Raw genomic sequence first — 20,940 nt, 5'->3', positions numbered from 1 at the left:
TTCCAACATACATTGTTAGAATAATCCAAAGTTATCTGTCAAATCGTACACTTCAGGTCAATTATCAAAACTCCAAGTCTGAATGACTTCCTGTAAGAGCTGGTGTTCCTCAAGGCATCATTCTGGGCCAATATTATACAATATTTTCACGTCTGACTTATCTGAGTTACCTGAGTTGGAATAATACCAATAAATAACTGAAAAAAACACGGTTATTTCGATAGACGACACTTCTGGCTAACATTGATGAAAAGACACGAGGTATCGAAAGGTGAAAGCAACACCACGATGAACATGTGAATGGAACAGATGGTCTGGATAGCAAGGTGAACCAAGCAAGCATGGCGACTTATGCCACCGGAAGAGGAAGTAGGGATACCATTCAACATTTTCAAACCACGCACAAACGGAGTATGTTTTGTTGGATATTTTCAATTTCTTTATTAATCTTAAGCATTTGTTGAAATATATCGATTTATGCAGTACAGTACAATAAATATGATATATATAACAATTCGGTGGATAAAACCCACATTAGTTAAGTCATAGAATAACGATAAAAACTTTTGAATGCAAATAAAAGTAACAATACTATCTTACATCAGCTTTGGTTCCAGAAATGATCCATTATATCTATGATAGAGATTCTTCCAAAAGTTTAACACTTCTCGGAATGGATTTTCCACCATCTCTATTTTTTCATCGATTTGTAAGCAGTTAATCGGCACATTATCGTTACAATCATTCGATGATTCGTATGGTAGCCAAGTGCATTCCATTCCAGTTGACGTTGGATTGCCTGTTTTTGCAAAATTGGTCCACAGTTTGCACATTTTCGCACGGAACCGATCCGCCATGCTCTCCTTCTTTACGGCCCTTGTGTAGAAATATGAAGAACTGAGCAGATAGCACAGTTCATCACCATGACACGCTCCTCGAATATAGTCTGGAACGTTCCACAGTCGTCGGTATTTATTTAACTCGTCTTCCATCGAAAATTGGTAGAAATAGAGTGGAGTGCTTGAAAAACAATAAATATCAAAGAATTATTATCATACGGCTAGTTACATACACTTACGATGGATGATGCTTTCGTTGTAGCTCCAAAGACATGAGTGTTGGCAAAACATAGAAGATATCGGAAAGTAGCCGAGTCAGTTCGGAAACTTTTTCGACAGTTGGTTCACTATGGCCTGTGTAAAATTTGAGAACCTTGCAAGCAACTGGTTTTGCCATTGCTTCCGGTAATTCCAACGAGTCTGGAAGAAATCTCTGAGGTTCGCTTCTGTACAGATCTAAATTCTTCAAAAGAGAATTGACTTTATAGGACAGTTCTTCGTTGTTTACGCCAAATATGATAGGAATTGAGACCCGATTTGGGTTCTTTGTGAGATTCAATACATTTTCGGTGAGGAATGGTTGATCAGATTCTGGTACTTCTATAACAGGTACAAAAGGATAGAACACGTCGAGGGATTGTTCGTGTTCAATTAAAGCACCCATCTGCTTGGAGCAGATGACTTCTGCAGGCATGTAGTGAAGGAATTCTACAAATAAAGAAATTATTTACTTAAAACCCGTGTTGACTTTATTGTTTTAATATCAACTTAATAATCTTACCATAAATCTCCTGGTCTGTGTTCCCGCGGCACCCAATATGTTGAGCTAATCGACGAGCCTTAACTTCTGGATCGATCTGCAATATCCTAGAGCTGGTAGCAACACCAGATTGGCAAATGGCTTTATGGAAATATTTAGTAGATTCATCGCTGAGAGTATGTAAGTGAGTAGATATACTTCCAGCACTCATTCCAAAAAGTGTAACATTAGTTTTATCGCCTCCAAACGCCAAAATATTGCTATGCACCCATTTCATCACCAAAAGTTGGTCTTTAAGACCCATATTTCCATAAATACCAAACGTGGGAAGGCATAGGAATCCAAGTGGTCCAAGGCGATAATTGAAGGTCACCACTACTACTCCTTCCTGGACCAAATATTCTGGATTATATAGTGCGGAATCGCCACTCCCGGTACAAAAAGCACCTCCGTGAATCCAAACCATAACCGGCAACTTATCTTTGATTGATGTGGTTGGACCAATGGGCGTGTACACGTTTAAAAATAAGCAATCTTCAGAAGCGACAGCATCAGGTGGCATATAACTATAACTGTAGCATACGTTCCCTTCAATGCTACAATCCAAAATTTGACCTCCAAATGTTTCTAACGGTTCAGGTGGTTTGAAGCGCAGGCATCCAACAGGGGGCTTTGCATATGGTATACCTTTGTAACGGTACCATTTTTCGCCATTGGGCAATGTACCCTTCAATCCGGCGACCTTTCCTGGTCTAATTTGAACTATTGGCCGTTTCTCCGACATTTACTCTGCTGTCTCCAAAACAAATCTGAACCACTAAATAACGACCATAACAGAACGTCGACTGGAAAGAGTTGCTCTCAATTATGTACTAAGGCATTATCACTCGAACGAGATAAAGTCACATGTAGAGGTACGTACTGCATTATCTGGTTTCACAATCTCCAACCGCAATCGTTTCCATTTGTTTCGTCTATCCACCACGACGCTGAATACTGTTGGACGCTCTGGCCTAGAAATAGAGCAATAAAAAACAGTCAGAAAATAACAATCAACCATACTCATTTAGTTGCAGTTGAAGCTTCTCTTGGGATGGATATCGAAGACGGTAAATTAGATTGTGGTTCACCAGATGCGTCAGTGGCAGAGAAGTGTATGTCAAGTAGTGATGCTACTACCCAGGGCGATGGACAATGTGACACGAGAGTAATAGCTCAAATTAAAGCTGGGACGTTGCGTGGAATAATTGAACGGCTGCCCAATGGAGGAAACATGTACGTCTTTAAAGGGATTCCATACGCTCAAGCACCCGTTGGTGAACTGAGGTTTAAGGTAATTTTGGCAAATTTAATTTTAAATCCTAACCGTTGAAATCATACAGATCGAAAAATAATTATTAAATGTACAGGATATGTACATGTATTATTGAAAAAAAAAATGGATAGGTGAACTTGTTTTGAAAATCATTTTGAACAGAATGATCAACGGAAATCCAATTTTTACTAATAAACAGTTCGAATTTTGACATGGACATTCGACCACGCATCAACTTTTACGTGTAACGAATTTAATTCGTTCCCACAAATCTGAAGGCTATTCAACTACACTGAAAACAGCATTGCGGTAAAAATTACCATGTTGATAGTTTAAAATAAATGCACAGCACCACTTCTTTTGTGCAGACTACCCACTGCATTCATTTCAATCACAATTTGTCGTCTTATTTTACCATGCTGGCGAAATAAGAGGTAAGCAGTGTAAATCACCATGTTCCATGGTTATGTTGAAAACCAAGAAAAGTTATTCTTTCAATCATCTCTTGCATTCAAAGCAACGACAATCATGTAGTAAATTTTACTATTAGACGTGGTAACGATAAATAGAATTCGAAGTGGAATATTCAACCATTAATTGCATTTAAAATAAAGAATGCCGAGTAGTTAATATATCTAGCTGCTTGTATTATTGGATATTATTAATTCATCAAGGTCCACGCATAATGCATTTAGATTTATCGGTATTCCAATCTAAATGCAAATGCGCATACCTTGAATAGAGTCAATATATATTTGCAAAATATTATTTTTTATTTAGTTCGATAATTTTCACTTAAAAATGCCTTATCATTATTTAGATTGAAGAATTCGTCGTTGAATTTTGGAAGCAAAACAAGAGTAGGGACGATATGCATGACAGCTTCTGTAAACTCATCCGCTTTCCTGTGGCACCGATTACAAAGAAATCTGGGTGGAGGTTCTCATTGCTCGATACGTAGGTCAAAGTACACTCCTGTAAATGAGTGAGCTTATAAGAAAATGAATTATGCTGTGATATAAAATAGAAGCAATTACAGCAGGTTTGGTTGGTTTTCTCTACTATACATTGCGCGACTCGAGTCTCGGCAGCTCTGGATTTTGGTATGAGGAACTCTAGATTCTCAGCCCGGGCTAAAAATATAAATTAGTATTACTTTATATCCAACTCAAATTTAGATCATACGCACCATTTTGCAGGTCTGAATCTTAAACATTTGAAAACAAGAACTTCTATTTCTATATAATTACATTTCTGTTATTTTATTATTTCTATTCAGCTACTTACAAATAAAGGAGAATTGTTTGATTTAATTAATACATTTTGAAGCGAACCACACAACTAAGCAAAGTCCTTTGCTTGTTTGCAATGTATCACAAATATAATTAATAAATAAAGTACCATAACACGGAGTAACTTCCAAAGTGCTTTGCTTTCATATATATTTTTAATTTATATTTTTACAGCAAATGCATTGGCGTTTTACAACTAACTTGAATTCCAATAGGAATCTTAATATAAACATCGTAAAAAAGCATAACAAAAACAATTTTTACTAGCTATATTAAAATTTATGTTTTCCATTGTTATACTAAATAAATAAAGCTACTCGGTGAAGCGAAATTCTCTTTAATAAAGATAATAATAAAAGTTTTCAAAATATGGTACTGCTCTAACACTACCAATTTGGCTATTATTTTTTTTCTGACTTTTGAATACAGCTAACTCAACCTTGAAGTATTACTACTTAATTTTGAGTTATTTGCAAGTTGGCGTTTAATTTATTTTTTATTCTAAGAAAGTTTCCAAAATAAAGAAACATATTTCTCGGGTGAGTTGAATTATAATATTTCTAAACGATGTTATAAGCATTTTGTAACATTTGTATTTCAGATATCTAGATTCATGTCAAAATCATCCAAAAATGTGATCTTTTGGAAACAAATATTGAAACACTCAATTTTTAGTTCCGAATCTCAATTAAATCGGTAAGGATTGAACATTAATTTTTTTGCACAATAAGATGATTAACATATACATTTCCCCACATTCACACTTTTTGACGAGTTGAGACGAAAACCGCTGAATTGAAGTGGAAGCCAGTTTATGAATTGGATACCAGGGATGGATATTCGTCAAAAGAACGAAAATTAATATGTTAATATATAGTATTATGCTTCAGTGTTTTAAGTTTTTAAGAAATACCATTTTGATTCATATTACGGACACTTAAGGCATCATTAAAGTAGAACTCATCAAAAAGCATGTAAAATAAACCATTCCGTATGATTCCTCTGCATTATTGAACCTTCAAAACACTAAACTTTCGAATGGTGAGTGAAGATTTTGATTCCGCAACATAAATGATTTTAAGTAAATAGAAATGTGTGAACTTATCATGATTCTTATTCCGGACGCTCCATCGCTTTTGCCCCATATTCCGAACACTCCGATTCGAATTCCAGACAGGTCAAACAAATCATAAATAGAAAAGTAAAATCATCAATTGAAATTGTCAAACCACTAGAGAGACACCTAAGGTAGTTGGGCATTATCAATTTTCGTAGATATCTAAGGAAAATGCTTATCAAAACGAGCTTCGAAAGTGAGAACTTTCGAACGGCAAATATTGATACATTTCGTGTGAAATGTTTCCCATACAAAGTAGAGTGTCCGGAATTTGAAGTTGTCCGTGATATGAATCAAAACGGTACCTTGCAAATAACAAATAACTACCTTGCAAACAAAAATATATTACTTGTTGAACTTTCCATATGATTCATATTGAATGATCAAACCTTGCGTTAACTTACATAATGCGAAATGTAGAAATATATTATTTGTGTTGCCACCTTTTCTGCCCATGTTTGCATAGTCTACGTATGCGCCGATATTACCAAATTGCATTTTTCCATTGATATGCATTATTTATTTGATCATACTCTCGTTGGACATGCGAACAACTTCTTTTTGTTCCGAAAAATTTGAATTAAGGTAGGTGTACTAGTTATGGCCATAGTGGTTCCCTATTTCGCCATACGTGATAACTTGAATGTCTTCACATTTTGAAAAGTTTTGTTTGTTCTAGCAGTAAGATATAGGATATATATTGATGTTAAAACATTCAAAAAGATTAAAAATGTAAAAGTCAGTGAAATTTCACATATGGCCAAATAGAGAACCACTATGGCCATAACTGGTACACTTTCCCTATAAGAGAAAAACGTAATGACGTGAGCACATACATCAACTTATCACTCGGTTTGCCTACTGTTTAATTGAATGGAACAACTCACGAGTTCACTAGTTTGACGTTTGAGCGGTGCCGAATTCATTCGTTGCCATGGTCACGTAAATAACACAGCACCGCTCAAACGTCTCAAAGTGAACTCGTGCATCGGTCCATAGTTTAGCGTATAAACCAGGTTACTATGATAGTCAATTCATCCATATAATCAGACTTGATAGAAACTCCTCTGCGAGGCAGGTCAGGCTACTGAGCTATCCGCAAAACAAAAATTCTTTGCTCACTAGCGCCGTCTAGTGGCAAAATTTCGAAACTTTCGCCTCAAATAATGTTAGCCCTTGTGATACTGAACAACTTTGTCGAAGTCACCATCTTTCTAAGTGGTCAGGCTACTGAGCTATGCGCAATACAAAAATTCCATGCTCACTAGCGCCACCTAGGGGCAAAATTTCGAAACTTTCGGCTCATATAATGTTAGTCCTTGTGATACTGAGCAACTTTGCCGAAGACGCCATCTTTCTAAATGGTCAAGCTACTGAGCTATGCGCGAAACACAAATTATTTGCCCACTAGCGCCGCCTGGTGGCGTAATTCCGAATCAGAATAACTACCGCATGTCAGTCCTTGAGCTACTGAACAACTCTTCCGAAGACACCAACCTTCCAAAACATCAGGATCTAGTGATATCATATGTTACAAATTTTTGCATTCTTATCCCTCATGGTTCATAAAGTGCAAATCAGAAAAAGCGCCCTTACCGGCCAAGTTCTCAACTAAAAGGATGATCCTCAACTCCTAAAGGTAGATCGTACTTAGCACTGAAACTTCGCCGAAGACAGAACTGTGCTATCTCTTTTGGCATACGAGATATTCAACAACACCCCCAAAGTGATATAATCCCATAAGCCCTGGGTCTCCTATATCGCAGATTCCTATAACGCCCCCAACCATGTGTCTAATAGGAGACCTGACTGTACATGATTGGAAAATACAAACATGACTGATAATATTTTCGGGAACCAGTATACAAACATGGCCATTTTTCGGAAGTTAATCAACGTATCTTAATGCGTCCGGCGGCATTCAATTTTCAAAAGGATCTAGTTTATTGGTAAATTGTAAACATCTATATAACTTCACATCGCATAAAAATACAAGTGAAAAAAACGTTATTTGGACATGACTTCGGAAAATACGGAACAACTCCGGTGGTCCTGAGGCCAATGCATGGCCAGACAAATTTCTGAAACTAGACCAACAGTCGAATGCTTCAGAATACATCCATTTTCATTCATTTTTCAAAAAGTTATGACCATTTGAATTTAGACAAATTTTTGCCTATTCCAATCATTTTACGTATCCCCTGTACCTAGTTTAAATATATAATATGTGCATACGATGGATTTCTTCATGTCGAGTGTATTACACGACACTGAAGACGGCCTTAAGGTTGAGGTTGAGAGAAGGTCCTGATCTTCTTATTTGTAACCCAAGATCGGTCGCATGCGTGTACTGAGTACACGCACCCTGAAAAAAGTTCGCTTTTCATGCACAGCTCGAGCGAGGTGGTGTCGGCAATGGCTGAATGCGCGACCGCTTTTGAGTTAAGCTTTCTGCTAGTGCACCGTCGTTAGATACTTCTTTCCCCAGATTAGTGACTTTGATCTTTCAGTGCAATCTTGAAAGTTTGATTTCAAGCTGTATTTTTTATTTTGTTATTTAACAACAACCATGTCATAACACTAGTGTGGTCCAATATTATGGTAACCAAACCTCAAAGCAGTGCTGTTAAATGTCACGAATATCACGTGACAATTGAATATTGCTTATATCTTTCTTCCTCATACAAAATGTCATCGCAAAATGGATGTTTCCATAAACAATTCTGAATTGCTGTCTGTTGATCATAATAACCGATGCCATATATCGCTTGTGTAATTAGCATTTAGATTTCCCAAGAAATGTTACATTTAACAGCACTATCTTTAAGTAATCATTCTCGATTCTATTTAACATTACTGTGATTGAGGTTAGTATTATTTAAAATAAAAACAATAGCAAAACACAATTTATACAGTCGACTTTCCGTATCTCGATATCGAAGGGACCATCGAGATAGGGAGAGATCGAGACAAAGAACATATTTTTAATGAATACTCCCACCATTGTCAGAAAAATAAGGAAAATGATGGGCATATCAAAAAATCGGGAATAAAAATCACATCGAGATATGGAGATATCAAGACAAGCAGGATATCGAGATATGGTTTATGGACAAAAGGTTGAAAGAGAAAAGGTCGAAAGGACAAAAGGTCAAAACTGATTTGCTCGGTGGGAAATTTTTCCTTCTTTGAAATTTTTTTTCGCCATTTTGTCCCTTCTTTTTTGTTCTTCGACCTTTTGTCCTTTCGACCTTTTGTCTTTCGACGTTCTGTCCTTTCGACCTTTTGTCTTTGGACCTTTTGTCATAGATTCCAATCGCTGATTTTTTCCTCAAGTCTGGGATAGCACTTTGAAGGCATTTAGGATAGTGTTTGCACAATAACTTTCACATTCCATTTTGTCGTCCTTTTAGTAGATGAGGCATCAGAGTGGTTTAAAAAATCTTTTTTTGCTCCACACGGCTCATTAGATTCAAGATCAAATTCTGAGTGTGCTCCTAAAATTTGAGCTCATTCGGATGAAAATTGAGACTGCACAAGCCCTCCATAGTTTATATGGGAATAACTATAAGAAAAGCAAGCAAATTATTCTATCGGTCATAGTGTTTTCTCATGTGCTCTTGGGGATTAGAGCTACGTTGATAATGTAAGATACATTCATCAGCTATAACTTTGAAGAAAACCCGTTTTCAAATCAGACGGCTCAGTAACTAGTAACCGATGCAAACAAGCAGCCAATCTCTCTTGATGAGTTCGGCTCCTATACCATCCTTGCCAGTGGCCTTGTTGTTCTTGTTTGTTTGTTTATTTATTATACGTAACATAAGACTTACATATTTTTGTGTTACAAGATAATACCATGGGTAACAAAGTGTCTTTATAGTCTTGAGCTGTTAAATGGCATCCTTCCATCGTGCCTTCCCCATCGTGGGAGCTGGTTGGTTTTCACTGTCTGCTGTACTGTCATAGCCATCACCTTCGCTGTCCTGACTTTCTGTGTCTGTGCTCTCTACACCATTCAAGTGTTCGTCGTAGTGCTGCATCCATCTTTCGATCACCTCGCGTCCATCCTTATCCCGGCACTTTTCAGCTCGCGGCATGAAGCCTTTGCCGGATGCGTTGAGCTTTTGATAGAACTTTCGCGTTTCTTGAAAGCGGCAAAGCAACTTCGTCTCTTGGCATTTCATCTCTTCCAGGCAGCGCTTTTTATCCCGGGTTTGCTGTTTCTGCTTCAATCTGTATTTGACAACGTTTTACCGCATACCATGCTGCAGCTGTGCTGCCTGCGCTGCATTTTTTTCCTCCAAAACTTCCTGACATTCCTCGTCGAATCAATCGTTTCTTGAACTGTGTTCCACGATAGGTTCTGACGTCCATCGAACAAAAAGTGGTCGAGGGCCTGACACCAACCCCCTAGATTTCTAGAGGAATATTCCCCCTAAATGTTCGGAGAATCATAGTACGTAGTTTAGTTAAGAATCCTTCTCTGGCACTTGAACGAGGATCAGCCGCCCCTGACATGGGGAACAGACGCTGTTGTGAGCCGCTCCTAACTCTTACACACGCTTCAGGTTTGCAGAAGCAAACCCCACCCCCTCCCCTTTCAGCATACGACCAAAGTTCCTATCAGGGGTAGTTAACCGATCTTCCCTAAGGTTACTCGTACCCCGACCAATACCGCGAGGGGTTGCTGGGAAGGAGGTGAAGAACCACTCTATTGCCTTCCTTCAGGTTCCTGAAGTACCAAAAATGGTACGCCATGTCCAGCATTTACCACGAGGCGATCGGTTGGCATTTTTTTCCCTTTCCTTTCTCTCCTTCCACGAGATCGTGAGCCGAGTGGTACTGCTGTAAAAGGTAAGTGCAACGATTTGCCTCCCGAGTAAAATCCCCAAACGAGTTGAGTACCCAACATTCTCCAAGCCAATTCTGTTTTCGTCTTGGCAGCTCGCCACCATTGGGATAAAGTTTGCTTCTCAGCTGTTAAATTTTGTTATTTTTTTCACTTTAGCTAAATTTAACATTAAAACATTTTGTTCGCAAAGCCCATCATTTAAAATTGATCAAACTTACAGCTATTGTACTGTTCATTTTTTACGGTAATTTACGGTTTTAATTTAGTACTTAAAAAATGTTTTTTTCATGATCATTAACACAAAACTATTGAAACATAATTAATTTAATTCATAAAATAATTCAAAAAACTATTTTATTATCATAAATATATACTTAACAGCCTCCCCGCCCGCTTGAAAAGCTCACGAATGAAATACTGGACTGCACACAAGATGGACCGGGTTGTTACACAGTCGACAACTATCTACCGAACGACCGCATGTCGGAGAGCTGTCTATATTTGAACGTGTATTCACCGGCCCAACAAAGCCCCAAATGTGAAACTGACAAAAAGTTACCCGTCATGATATGGATCCATGGTGGGGGCTTCGTTAGCGGAAGTGCCCAATCATCTATGTACAATCCCAAACACCTGGTCCAGGAAGGAGTCGTCGTGGTCACCGTCAACTACCGGCTAGGACCACTTGGCTTTCTCTGCCTACCGTCAATGGGAATTTACGGCAATATGGGACTGAAAGATCAGAGAATGGCTTTTCGATGGGTTGGTGACAATATATCGGCTTTCGGAGGGGATCCCAATAATGTCACAATTTTTGGACAAAGTGCAGGAGGTGCATCCGTGCATCTGCATTACCTCTCGGAGATTTCTCGGTAAGGTCTACAATTCAGCTAATGTAAATGTTCAGTATTTTCACATTTTTTGTTTATAGACAGTATTTTCATAAAGTAATCGCTCAAAGCGGGACTGCTTTCAATCAATGGGTCTTTCAGAGAAATCCTGAAGAACGTTCACGAAAGCTGGCGACCCTTCTAGGGTGTCCATCTGATGACGATGACAGGTTGATCTACGGTATTTTTGACCACTTAAATTCGTAATTCAGAAAATAATACCAAATTTCATCCATAGACACTTTGATGAAAGCATCTCCGAAGGAGCTAACTGAAATTCAATATGAAGTTATGTCTGACCGGGAAAGAAACGTATTAGTAAACTTTCCTTTCACACCTGTGATAGAGAAGCCCGGTTCAGATGATCCAGTTATAACGGATAATCACATGAATCTAGTGAAACAGCAATTCGCTAAGGACATTCCAATCATTATGGGTATCACAAATGAAGAAGGAGCTGGTCTCGCCAATCACGTAATTGATAATATGGAGCAGTATACAACAAGCATAACGGATCAGCTGGTTCCTTTTGCATTTCACAAAGAAGATAATCCAAATCTCCGTGATATATACCATGAAATAAAACAGTTTTTCTTAAAGGGAGAAGCGTTAACTTTAAACAATGTTCCAATTCTGGTACAAATTTTGGGTGATAATGCTAATAAATATGCCGGGTACCAATCAGCCAAACTGCACTCACGTTTTCAAACGTAAGTTAATATAAATGTTAAGCAACATGCTAGAGAATAATAATTAATACTTTTTTTAAGAGCCCCGCTCTATTTCTATATTTTTTCTTACACATCTGAGTTGAACAAAATGCGGCTATTAGCGAAAACGCCTGAGAACTGTCCTGGAGCTGTTCACGGAGACGATCTCTGCTATCTTTTTGAGTAAGTTCGAACAAATTTCATATTTACCTATAGCTAACCATTGAATTCAAACGAATTTGCACACAGGTCATCGTTCTTCAACACACAAGCGGTGAGCCCCCAATCAATGGCAAAGCGACGAAGGATGTGTCATCTTTGGACGAACTTTGCCAAATTTGGCGAACCATCACAGGAATGGCCACAAATACCTCTGCATGATGACAAAACTCGATTTGTATTGAAAGCTTTAGAGATTTGTGATAATCTTTCAGTAGTGAACAATCCATTTTCCAGTAGATTTGATTTTTGGGACAATATTTTCAGGAAATATGGTGAAACTCAATGCGATTCTTACTGTGAATAGAAACAACATAGTTTATACAAAAAAAAACTATTTTAATATCAATTTTACTTATAAACTTCAAAAATACCTATACATTTCCAGAACCGGATGATTACAATTTCACTTTCAACATTCCCTCGTTAAAACGCCTGTAGACCGATCGCCAAAAGTCCATCCTATGCTTATCCGGATTCGTGATCATTTTCGGTTCCTCGGTGATATCCAAACAATTTAGTTGGAAATCCTCTTTCGATTCGGCCGCAATCTTCCCAACCGGATCCCACCGATAAGGAAGCGTGCTGTCCTCCGGGGGAGTCGGGTTCCCATACTTGGCAAAGTTGGTCCACATGCGACACATGTAGTAGCGCACACGAGCCTCCGGGGACTCAGGTTCTACCTCGACTGGAGCCATCCGAAATCTGAAATGCAATAAAATAAAACTATTTGAGTCAGGATTTCACCACGGAGTCTTGTATAACTTAGTTTAAAGTAAAAATAATTATTTTGGCAAATGTATTGCTTGTGCATAAAATTCCAAAAATCTTCGAAGTGATTTGCTGCAAATTTTGCATGGTTCATAAGAATCTAATAATTAGAGATATAAAAATTATAATTTTTGACGTCGATCAAACAACTAATGCATAAAACATTTTTTAATTTACAATTTCAATAAGTGAAAGTGATTTCAAATGCTATAATTTTTTAATGAGTGTCAGATGACAGTAAGGATTTATCGGATTGCTTCGTGATCATCTACAATGTTCTTCATCGTAAGATTTCCGATTGGGGATAAAATAGCAGAAGTGGTATACGTGCAGCTATACAGCAAGACCATGCTAAAGCTTAAGAGTCATTTCGTTGTGAAAATTTTCTCAACATCCAACGATTTACGATTGCAAAAATGGGCAAATGTCAAAGAAAGCTCTCAATCATCAATTGTAGAAGTGCTCATAAGAACACTAAGCTAAAGAAAGTAATATGTGATTTATATTTTATAGAGGTCAATTGGTGTTTGAAAATTGTAATAGTAAGTTTTCCAAAATAAATTCCATATTGAACGGCTGACCCTAAATCATAATAGTACCGATTAAGCTAAGCGGCACAGTTGTTAAAGGACCTAAATGACACCTGAAATTGGACTGGAATATGAATTAACATTATTCATCTTTCCAGTATTAGACATTCCCCCGCAATGCCTTTATCTGAACTATTACACAACGTAACAAAAATGAAATTTTTGCGTGTCTCAAAGATCAAATAATGTGTCTCTTGTAGATTTCATGTCGCTGAATCTGACGTCATTCTCAAAAATGTTCCAGCACATCACCATTTTTAACTTGTATATAAAGTTGTATATAAAGTTGTGATCCAATCCACCAAGCATGCAAAATTGGACTTAAACTTTCAATTTAGATATGATTTAGTTGAAACTGTACGTTAAAATTTAGATTAAATTGATTTTTTTCAACATACTTGCTATCTCCATACAAAATTCATCGTTTCTCTTATACGGCAAAAATCAATACTTTTCTTTAAGGTACTGTGGGGCATGTGCGTAATGGAAATCGTATAGTTGAGTTTATATACATCATAAAGACTGTAAATCAAAATAAATAAGGTCGTGTATATTTTTAAGCTTGACTCCACAAGCGATGAGCCGAAATTAATTATGTAAATTTAAAGAAAAAAATAACAGAAAAAGTTTTTGAAAAATGTTTCTTTACTTTTCACTCGGCTTGGAACAAGTGAAAAGTTTGTCGTTTTGAACAATAAATTGAAAAACTAACAGTTACATTTACAATTTCTATCTACTTTAACAATTTCTATCTACTTTAACGAGTTCCAATGAACAATAACACAAGTTACATGTAAAGAAAGAAAATTTTATTCTTGGCAATTCAGTTTTCTTCTTTTCAACAAACATAGTTTGTTCAAATGATCCGACAACATTTTCAACGTTAGTTCTTGCATCATTGGAGAGCAATTGCTCTGTAGATCCACCGCTCGTTATCTGTTTTAAAGAATGTCAGATATGACGTCGGATAACTCTCCGGGAGAAACTATTTCTTGAAACGGAATCCTTCAATAAGGTATTTAGAATCTTTTTTGTGTTACTATATCAATACCCCATTTTTATGTTTTGAACTAACACTACATAAATATTCAATCTCTAATAATAAACTTTTCACTAGCCCCAAGTGATTAGAAAATTGACGGTGTTTGAATTTAGTCAGTTTTAAGTCTACGTCGAATTAATTATTAAACATTTTTTTTATTTCTGTTTGAAACTGTCGGAAATGACAACTGTGGTACAGAAAATTATTTTTCGCAACTTTTTTCAACTGAAAATATTAAAAAAAGATTGTACGTCGCCAACTTGTTACGAAGTAACAATTGACAGGTTGACTATTTGTCGCTCTATTATGCAATAATAGTCGAAAAATCTTAGGAATCTTTTACCTATCACAATGTTCCGAATGGCCTAAAAGGTTTACGAATGAGTTTAAAACGTTAATTCACATATTTGGTAAAATATACAAATTTTTTTTCACTTACCCCATTTACCCACTTGCCCCGCGGTACCTTACCAACAAAAAATACTTTTTACCATCTCAAGTATTATGAACTTTGTTGATAAGTAACATTTTACACATAAAGTTTGAATTCTGTGACAAATTAAGCAAATAAATTGCCATACAAGCTGGCAAATGCAAGTTGGCTGCAATAGTGAAATTTTGCATTTTCAACAATTAATATCTCAAAAACTAGACGTGATGTGATATTTTTGAAAACGGCAATGGATTCAGCAACCCTTAATTGAGTGAATAACGGAATGTTGGTACTTGAGACAAAAACGTGTTCCACAGTGCTATCTATCCGAAAAAATCATCGACATAGGGAGATATATCGAGATGTAGAACATCGAGATATGGAGAGTCGACTGTAATTACTTTTGAATTTGAAAAAATCTCTAAAAAAAAATAATGAAAATTGTTTTTATGATATCTGAAATTTGAATTTGAAATAATTTGTTTTTTTTTTTTTCAAGAGTCTTCTTATTGACAGGGCTTGTTCTTTTGAAAATAAAAAATATAGAATGATGAATTTTCCAGCCAATTTCTAATAACAATCGGTTTTGATTATCTTCAAAAATCGACCGTTCTAATCGTTGTTCCTTAAAGATTTAACCTGCCAAATATTTACCGTTTTTGTTTTGTTTTCAAATGGATTGACCCAACGGTGGGCAAGAGATTGGATCATGTGTGAGGCAAAAGCTCGCTCGCCGAAACAAACCCAACCATTTATGTTTGCTGAAAAATACACACCTAATTTTCATAAAAAAAAAATACCAAAACAAGCAAAACAAGGGTACTTGTAAGATAATTATACTATATTATATATTATACATGTTACTATGTTATTTATTATACTCGCAAAACTAAGTACAAACATAAATTTTTGTGCCTTTTTCACACGACTTACTATTTGAGCTAAAGAGTTAGATCAATAGTGTCTTCAGCAAAGTTGTTCATAATAACATTTTCAAATCGCGCAACCATAAGATTTGACAAAAAGAAATATTAAAAATAAAAACTATCTTGTAAGAAGATGCAAAACTCAATTACGAACAACTTATCTGAAAACATCATACACCTAACGTCTATTATCAACCTCTTCTCGTTCTCGAACAAAAGTATTTTCTTGCCAAATTGTCATTTCGGATAAGCTATATTGTGCTTTGCATTGATAAATGGATTATTGGGAAAGTTGTGTAGCGCACTTCGAAGGTCACCAAGCAGTGGTTCCAAATATGTTTCTAAGCAAATTGATCCATACCCAAAGTTCTTCAAATGTACATTTACGCGACAAATTACACTGGATTTTCTATCCAAATGCAGATTTGCACTTGAGTGCATCATTGCTACAATTAATTACAATTGAAAATTAATTACAATGAAAATTACAATTTTCGTGAAACAAATAAAACAAACAAACTAGCAACCCTGTTGAGAGCACATGCTTTTGATAAAACGTAAACAATTTTCGTTGGCGCGAAACCGATTCACTGCCTTTTCTTGCCCGCCAACGGCGAAAACAAAGGGTTTGACGCTTCCCACTTATGAACCCGCCCGCACTTCTGAAGTGCGGGGTCCAATAAGGTGGGAACTGCGCAATACAATCGCGTACTTTTATTAGCGTTCCCGCACTTGTAAAAACTTCTGCGATAGTCCAGTGGTGAAAGAAATGCGCAATATTATTGCACACTTTGAGCCTAAATATTGCACACATCCATAATGTTGCATATTGCGTGGAGTTGGCTCGCTAGTGTAATTGAAGACGGCGTAATATATTGCGCAGTTCCCGCCTTATTGGACCCCGCACTTCAAAACTGACGCTGCTATTATTCTGAACAGCACTATACAGCTCGCGAGCAACACATTAATTCCCATTATTACATATCACAGTTGAAGAGCCTCTTTTTGTTAACAAATTATCCTGAAGAAAATAGTTGTCTCATTGGGTATTGTGCTATACAATAATAAAATATATTATATACTTACAGAAATTGATATGATAATTCGTCAGCATGGCACGCTCCGGGAACCTTCAAATTCAGCAGTCTTTTGTACATGTTCAACATTCCATCGAAGCTAAAGTTGTAGTAGTAAAGCGGTGACTGATGTTGATACCGAGAGTGCAGCTCACAGCAAACGTTAGCCAAGATTGAAAAGTGGTAATCGCTCATTAAATCTGCCAACTGTGGAAGCATCTTTGTGGTAATCGGTTGATTACCAAAGTAAAATTTCTTGATTTCCTCTCCCAGCTCGTTACTCGCCACGGTGCCAGGATTAACGTTCACGGTCCTAGGTATCAATCGAGCCATGTCGTTTTCATAAAGCTCAAGCTTTTTAATGCCATCCAGCAACATTATTGTGCCTTCCCTGTTATTTACCCCCATCATCACCGGGATATTTGGAATGGCATTCGGAGTCTTCATAACGTCAATTGGCGCTTTCGTTACAATTGCATCCGTAGCAGACTCGCTCTCTACAACCGGCTTAAAAGGCATGGGCAAACCACGAATCTTTTCATCGTCAGTCAAAACGCTTACCATCCGGCCAACGACATCTGCAGTAGAGGATGTCATCAACGTTTCATATACCTCTTCGTCAGACTGTCCTTTGCATCCTATCAACTTGGCCAATGTCCTAGCCTTATACTCTGGATCACGTTGCATAACCCATTCCATAATACTGCAACCACTCTGACAGATGGCCTTGTGAAAATATTGTCTAGAATTAGGTGATAGCAAGTGCAAATGTACCGAAGCTGCTCCTGCACTTTCCCCGAACATCGTTACATTGTTTGGATCACCACCAAACTTTGCAATATTTTGTTTTACCCATTTTAAAGCCATCAGTTGATCTTTCAATCCAGAATTTCCTTCAATACCTTGACTTGGAAGGTATGTAAATCCTAGTGTACCGAGGCGATAGTTCAACGTTACTGCTACAACATCTTCTTGTACTAAGTATTCCGGTGAGTAACTGAAATAAGCAAATTTTTAAGACATTTGATTACTGCTCAAAATCTTTTTGCTAACTTACCAATCGCTATTACCACTGCCAAACATAAATGCCCCTCCATGGATGAAAACCATCACTGGAAGTGCCTTATCGTCACTTCCTATCTTCGGTGAATACACATTGAGGTAAAGACAGTCCTCCGACCCTTCTATTTCTTGCGTGAACATATTCCTACTGAAGCACACATCTCGTTCAAAGCTACAATCCAGTATAGGATACTGGAATTTATCTAAAGGCTGCGGAGCCTTAAAGCGCAACTCTCCGACGGGTGGCTTAGCGTACGGAATTCCGCGAAATGCAAATGATTCGTTTCCATTGGGCAGTTTCTCCCGGACACCAGATACGGTGCCCTGGTGTACCTTAACATTAATGCGATTAGCCGCGCTCATCTGTGGGATATTCAATTTTAAACAAAGATGATATGAAGTTCTTTCGAGACCACCCTACTAGCCTTCAAAGACTGCTCAATAGTATGAAAGATTTTGACACAAAGTTAACTCTCATTACCGACACACCTGCACCGCACAAAACTTCTTAAGGTACTGACCGTTGACTTGAGTTCGCGATGATAAAATTGTTAATCTTATCATGCGAACTGGTTCAGTGTTCAACAAGTTGCAAATAATTACGTATAATGCATAAGGATTAGTAATGGCCCATCCGCCACCATTCACACGCACATTCGTACATCATACATCGAGTCAAAGTTCAATCAACATAAATCAATATTATCGAATGCTGTTGTAAATCTCCACTGAAAACGAAACTTAAGTAAGCAGGCAAATTTTGAAATCTAAAACATTCCAAAAACTTATCATAATTATCAATACTTGCCGATCGAGCACTAGTACCAATTTCGATGTGACGTAGCAACTTGCAGCTTAATGACCTTATACCATATAGCATTTTAACACCACTTACGACAGACACCCTTTTCGTAAATTTTAGATGCGTTTCTTTATGCCAGATATCAGCAGGATTTGCTCTCGTTATAAACTTCCAATGACAACAATTATGTTTAAATGATGATTTTTATAAACCAAAATACGTGTACTAACACTAGAGTCATATACGACTGTGAATTGTTGTGGACTTCGATCTTTCCAAGTGCGTTTGAGGGGAAGGTTATTCTACTACTGCTTTAATTTTCTAGCAAGACACGAGTGACACAGCGAAGTACGTGCTCGCACATAATGAATGAGGTAGGAACATCAAATACGGTTGATATGGATTGGAATGAACTCCACAAGCTACGATGAAAGCATAACGAAGTGAACATGCTCAAAACGCCGACGTGAAGCCAGATGTGAAGACTTGAAAGCGCGCAATTACGCTTGTGGAACGAAGTACGAAGGTAATCATAAACTTAGTCATGTGGCGGCAAAGGGCAATGTTTAATGTTCAATATAATTTACTCAAAATATACAAATTAACATTTAAAACCTCTGATGCATATTAGCTAAGATATCTACAAGCTAAGAAAAATCATTTAAATTTACGTAATTTGTGCCCGACATATTGAAGCAGGAAAAATTACGTAAATTTTAGTTAGAAATGACGTAATTTTCCGCTACATTGAACTGAATACTGTACGGATAACATTCAGTCATATTGGATGTAATTTAACACCATCAAACTTTCGTCATTTGATTTTTTACATCGAGTATTTGGTTAACCATAAAAATTTACATATTTCACATATCGTTCGAACGTCTAGATGTATGCAATGATCTTTACTTCATGATGGAACTCTTAATTATTTTGATGAAAATACATTTATATCTGTTATAGAAACGGTTGATCGTAATTGAAATTGTGAATTGTATAATTTGTCTTAAGAAATTGGGCCAAAAATGCATATGCTGATTATTGAATAACACTCGTAATTTGACTTGAAAAATTATCTTCAGTATGGGAATACAGTTTTGTCTCAGATTCCGAACATACTCATCTTCCGAACACTTGGTTATTGTATGGCGATTTGGTTGAAATATTTCGCTGAAATATGTCACCAAATAACAAGGAAATGGTAGTCAATTGCAATTCAATTTTAACGCCTTCAATATAATTTATTCCGCGGGAGTAGTGATGATTCTCTAGATTGAGACCAGTAGAACAAGCTCAGATAAATTTATTTGCGAAATTATTCATTTGAATACGATTTATTCGTGCTGTTCGGAATTTGAATCAATCATATTCTGAATTTGAATCAAAATGTTGTTCCATGCTTTTACGTAAAAACAATACTAAAACTAATTAAATCAACATTACTATCGGCACACCCAACAGCTGACAGTTAAATTTTGCGGAGAAAATAAAATTTACACAAATATCAGTCAATTTATGCCAATCAGATGCATTTGAAGACACTGTTGGCCTTAAATGTTCGGAATATGAGACAAACGGTACGTTTTTGAATGATGGATTTGCAATTGTTAAACAATATTCGAAATTTATTTATTTACTAGTGGTCCCGGCAAACTTTGTCTTGCCATCAAGTAGGCTGTAGGAAAACGATTTGAATCACCCCATACAAAATGACAGTTCATTCTCGCTTTTTCGACTTTTTTGGTGAATATCCTTAAATTTTGATTCACACTAACACGTCGGAACTCTTGTCGAACGAAGCGGAGAAAGAATCATGCAAATCCGTAGACCCATTTGTAAGTCATTTCGTTACATACAAACACCATACCATTTTTATTTATATAGATCACTGATCAATGTGAATATAAAAATTGACCCATTAATAGGTGCCAATGGGTCAAGAAAACTGGACTGTAATTGATCCACATTAGAAGCAAAGCAAAATAATCGTCCTCTTTTAAAATTTGGTGCGAAACGCAAATATCAAATGCGGTAAGATTTTTCCCAAGGAAGGTAAAGTCAAAGGATGATTTTCTTTGCTGGGTGGGCGGTGATATAGATCATGGTTGCTAAGTGTCCTTTGATTACTTTGTGTTGCCGCATTTGAAGAACATTTAGACTAGTTTGCAACGTCAAACGCAAACAGCAATACTACTTACCAATAACAGTAAATATGATGGACCATAATATATTTTTTAACGT

The 20,940-nt window shown here is 36.9% G+C and overlaps 3 protein-coding genes across 7 annotated transcripts; 1 reads left to right on the top strand and 2 right to left on the bottom strand.

Moving 5' to 3' along the window:
* Window positions 1-412: 412 nt before the first annotated feature.
* On the bottom strand, window positions 413-18,931 carry LOC5566007 (esterase B1). Its single transcript, XM_021843196.1, has 5 exons — window positions 18,793-18,931; window positions 2,522-2,612; window positions 1,621-2,444; window positions 1,079-1,547; window positions 413-1,020 (listed from the first exon to the last, which is right to left on the bottom strand). The coding sequence occupies exons 3-5, from the start codon at window positions 2,381-2,383 to the stop codon at window positions 597-599; spliced, it is 1,656 nt and encodes a 551-aa protein (XP_021698888.1). The 5' UTR covers window positions 2,384-2,444; window positions 2,522-2,612; window positions 18,793-18,931; the 3' UTR covers window positions 413-596.
* On the top strand, window positions 2,619-12,374 carry LOC5566029 (venom carboxylesterase-6). Its single transcript, XM_001650324.3, has 6 exons — window positions 2,619-2,932; window positions 10,560-11,050; window positions 11,110-11,249; window positions 11,307-11,778; window positions 11,839-11,961; window positions 12,028-12,374. The coding sequence occupies exons 1-6, from the start codon at window positions 2,693-2,695 to the stop codon at window positions 12,302-12,304; spliced, it is 1,743 nt and encodes a 580-aa protein (XP_001650374.3). The 5' UTR covers window positions 2,619-2,692; the 3' UTR covers window positions 12,305-12,374.
* LOC5566033 (esterase B1) lies at window positions 12,316-19,018 on the bottom strand. Of its 5 annotated transcripts, none has more exons than XM_021843191.1 (4): window positions 18,706-18,881; window positions 17,893-18,260; window positions 16,846-17,832; window positions 12,316-12,702 (listed from the first exon to the last, which is right to left on the bottom strand). In XM_021843191.1, exons 1-4 carry the CDS (start codon window positions 18,775-18,777, stop codon window positions 12,396-12,398), a joined length of 1,734 nt encoding a protein of 577 aa, XP_021698883.1. In that variant the 5' UTR covers window positions 18,778-18,881; the 3' UTR covers window positions 12,316-12,395. The 5 variants fall into 5 exon arrangements, with proteins under 5 accessions (XP_021698883.1, XP_021698885.1, XP_021698886.1 ...); XM_021843193.1 differs by lacking the exon at window positions 18,706-18,881 and adding an exon at window positions 18,930-19,018 and having other exon boundaries at window positions 12,333-12,702; XM_021843194.1 differs by lacking the exon at window positions 18,706-18,881 and adding an exon at window positions 18,319-18,640 and having other exon boundaries at window positions 12,333-12,702.
* Window positions 19,019-20,940: the final 1,922 nt, after the last annotated feature.

The sequence above is a fragment of the Aedes aegypti genome, chromosome 2, assembly GCF_002204515.2.
Source record: "Aedes aegypti strain LVP_AGWG chromosome 2, AaegL5.0 Primary Assembly, whole genome shotgun sequence".
NCBI lineage: Eukaryota > Metazoa > Arthropoda > Insecta > Diptera > Culicidae > Aedes > Aedes aegypti.
The sequence above is the reverse complement of the archived record's forward strand: the minus strand, read 5'-3'. Positions and strand labels throughout refer to the sequence as shown.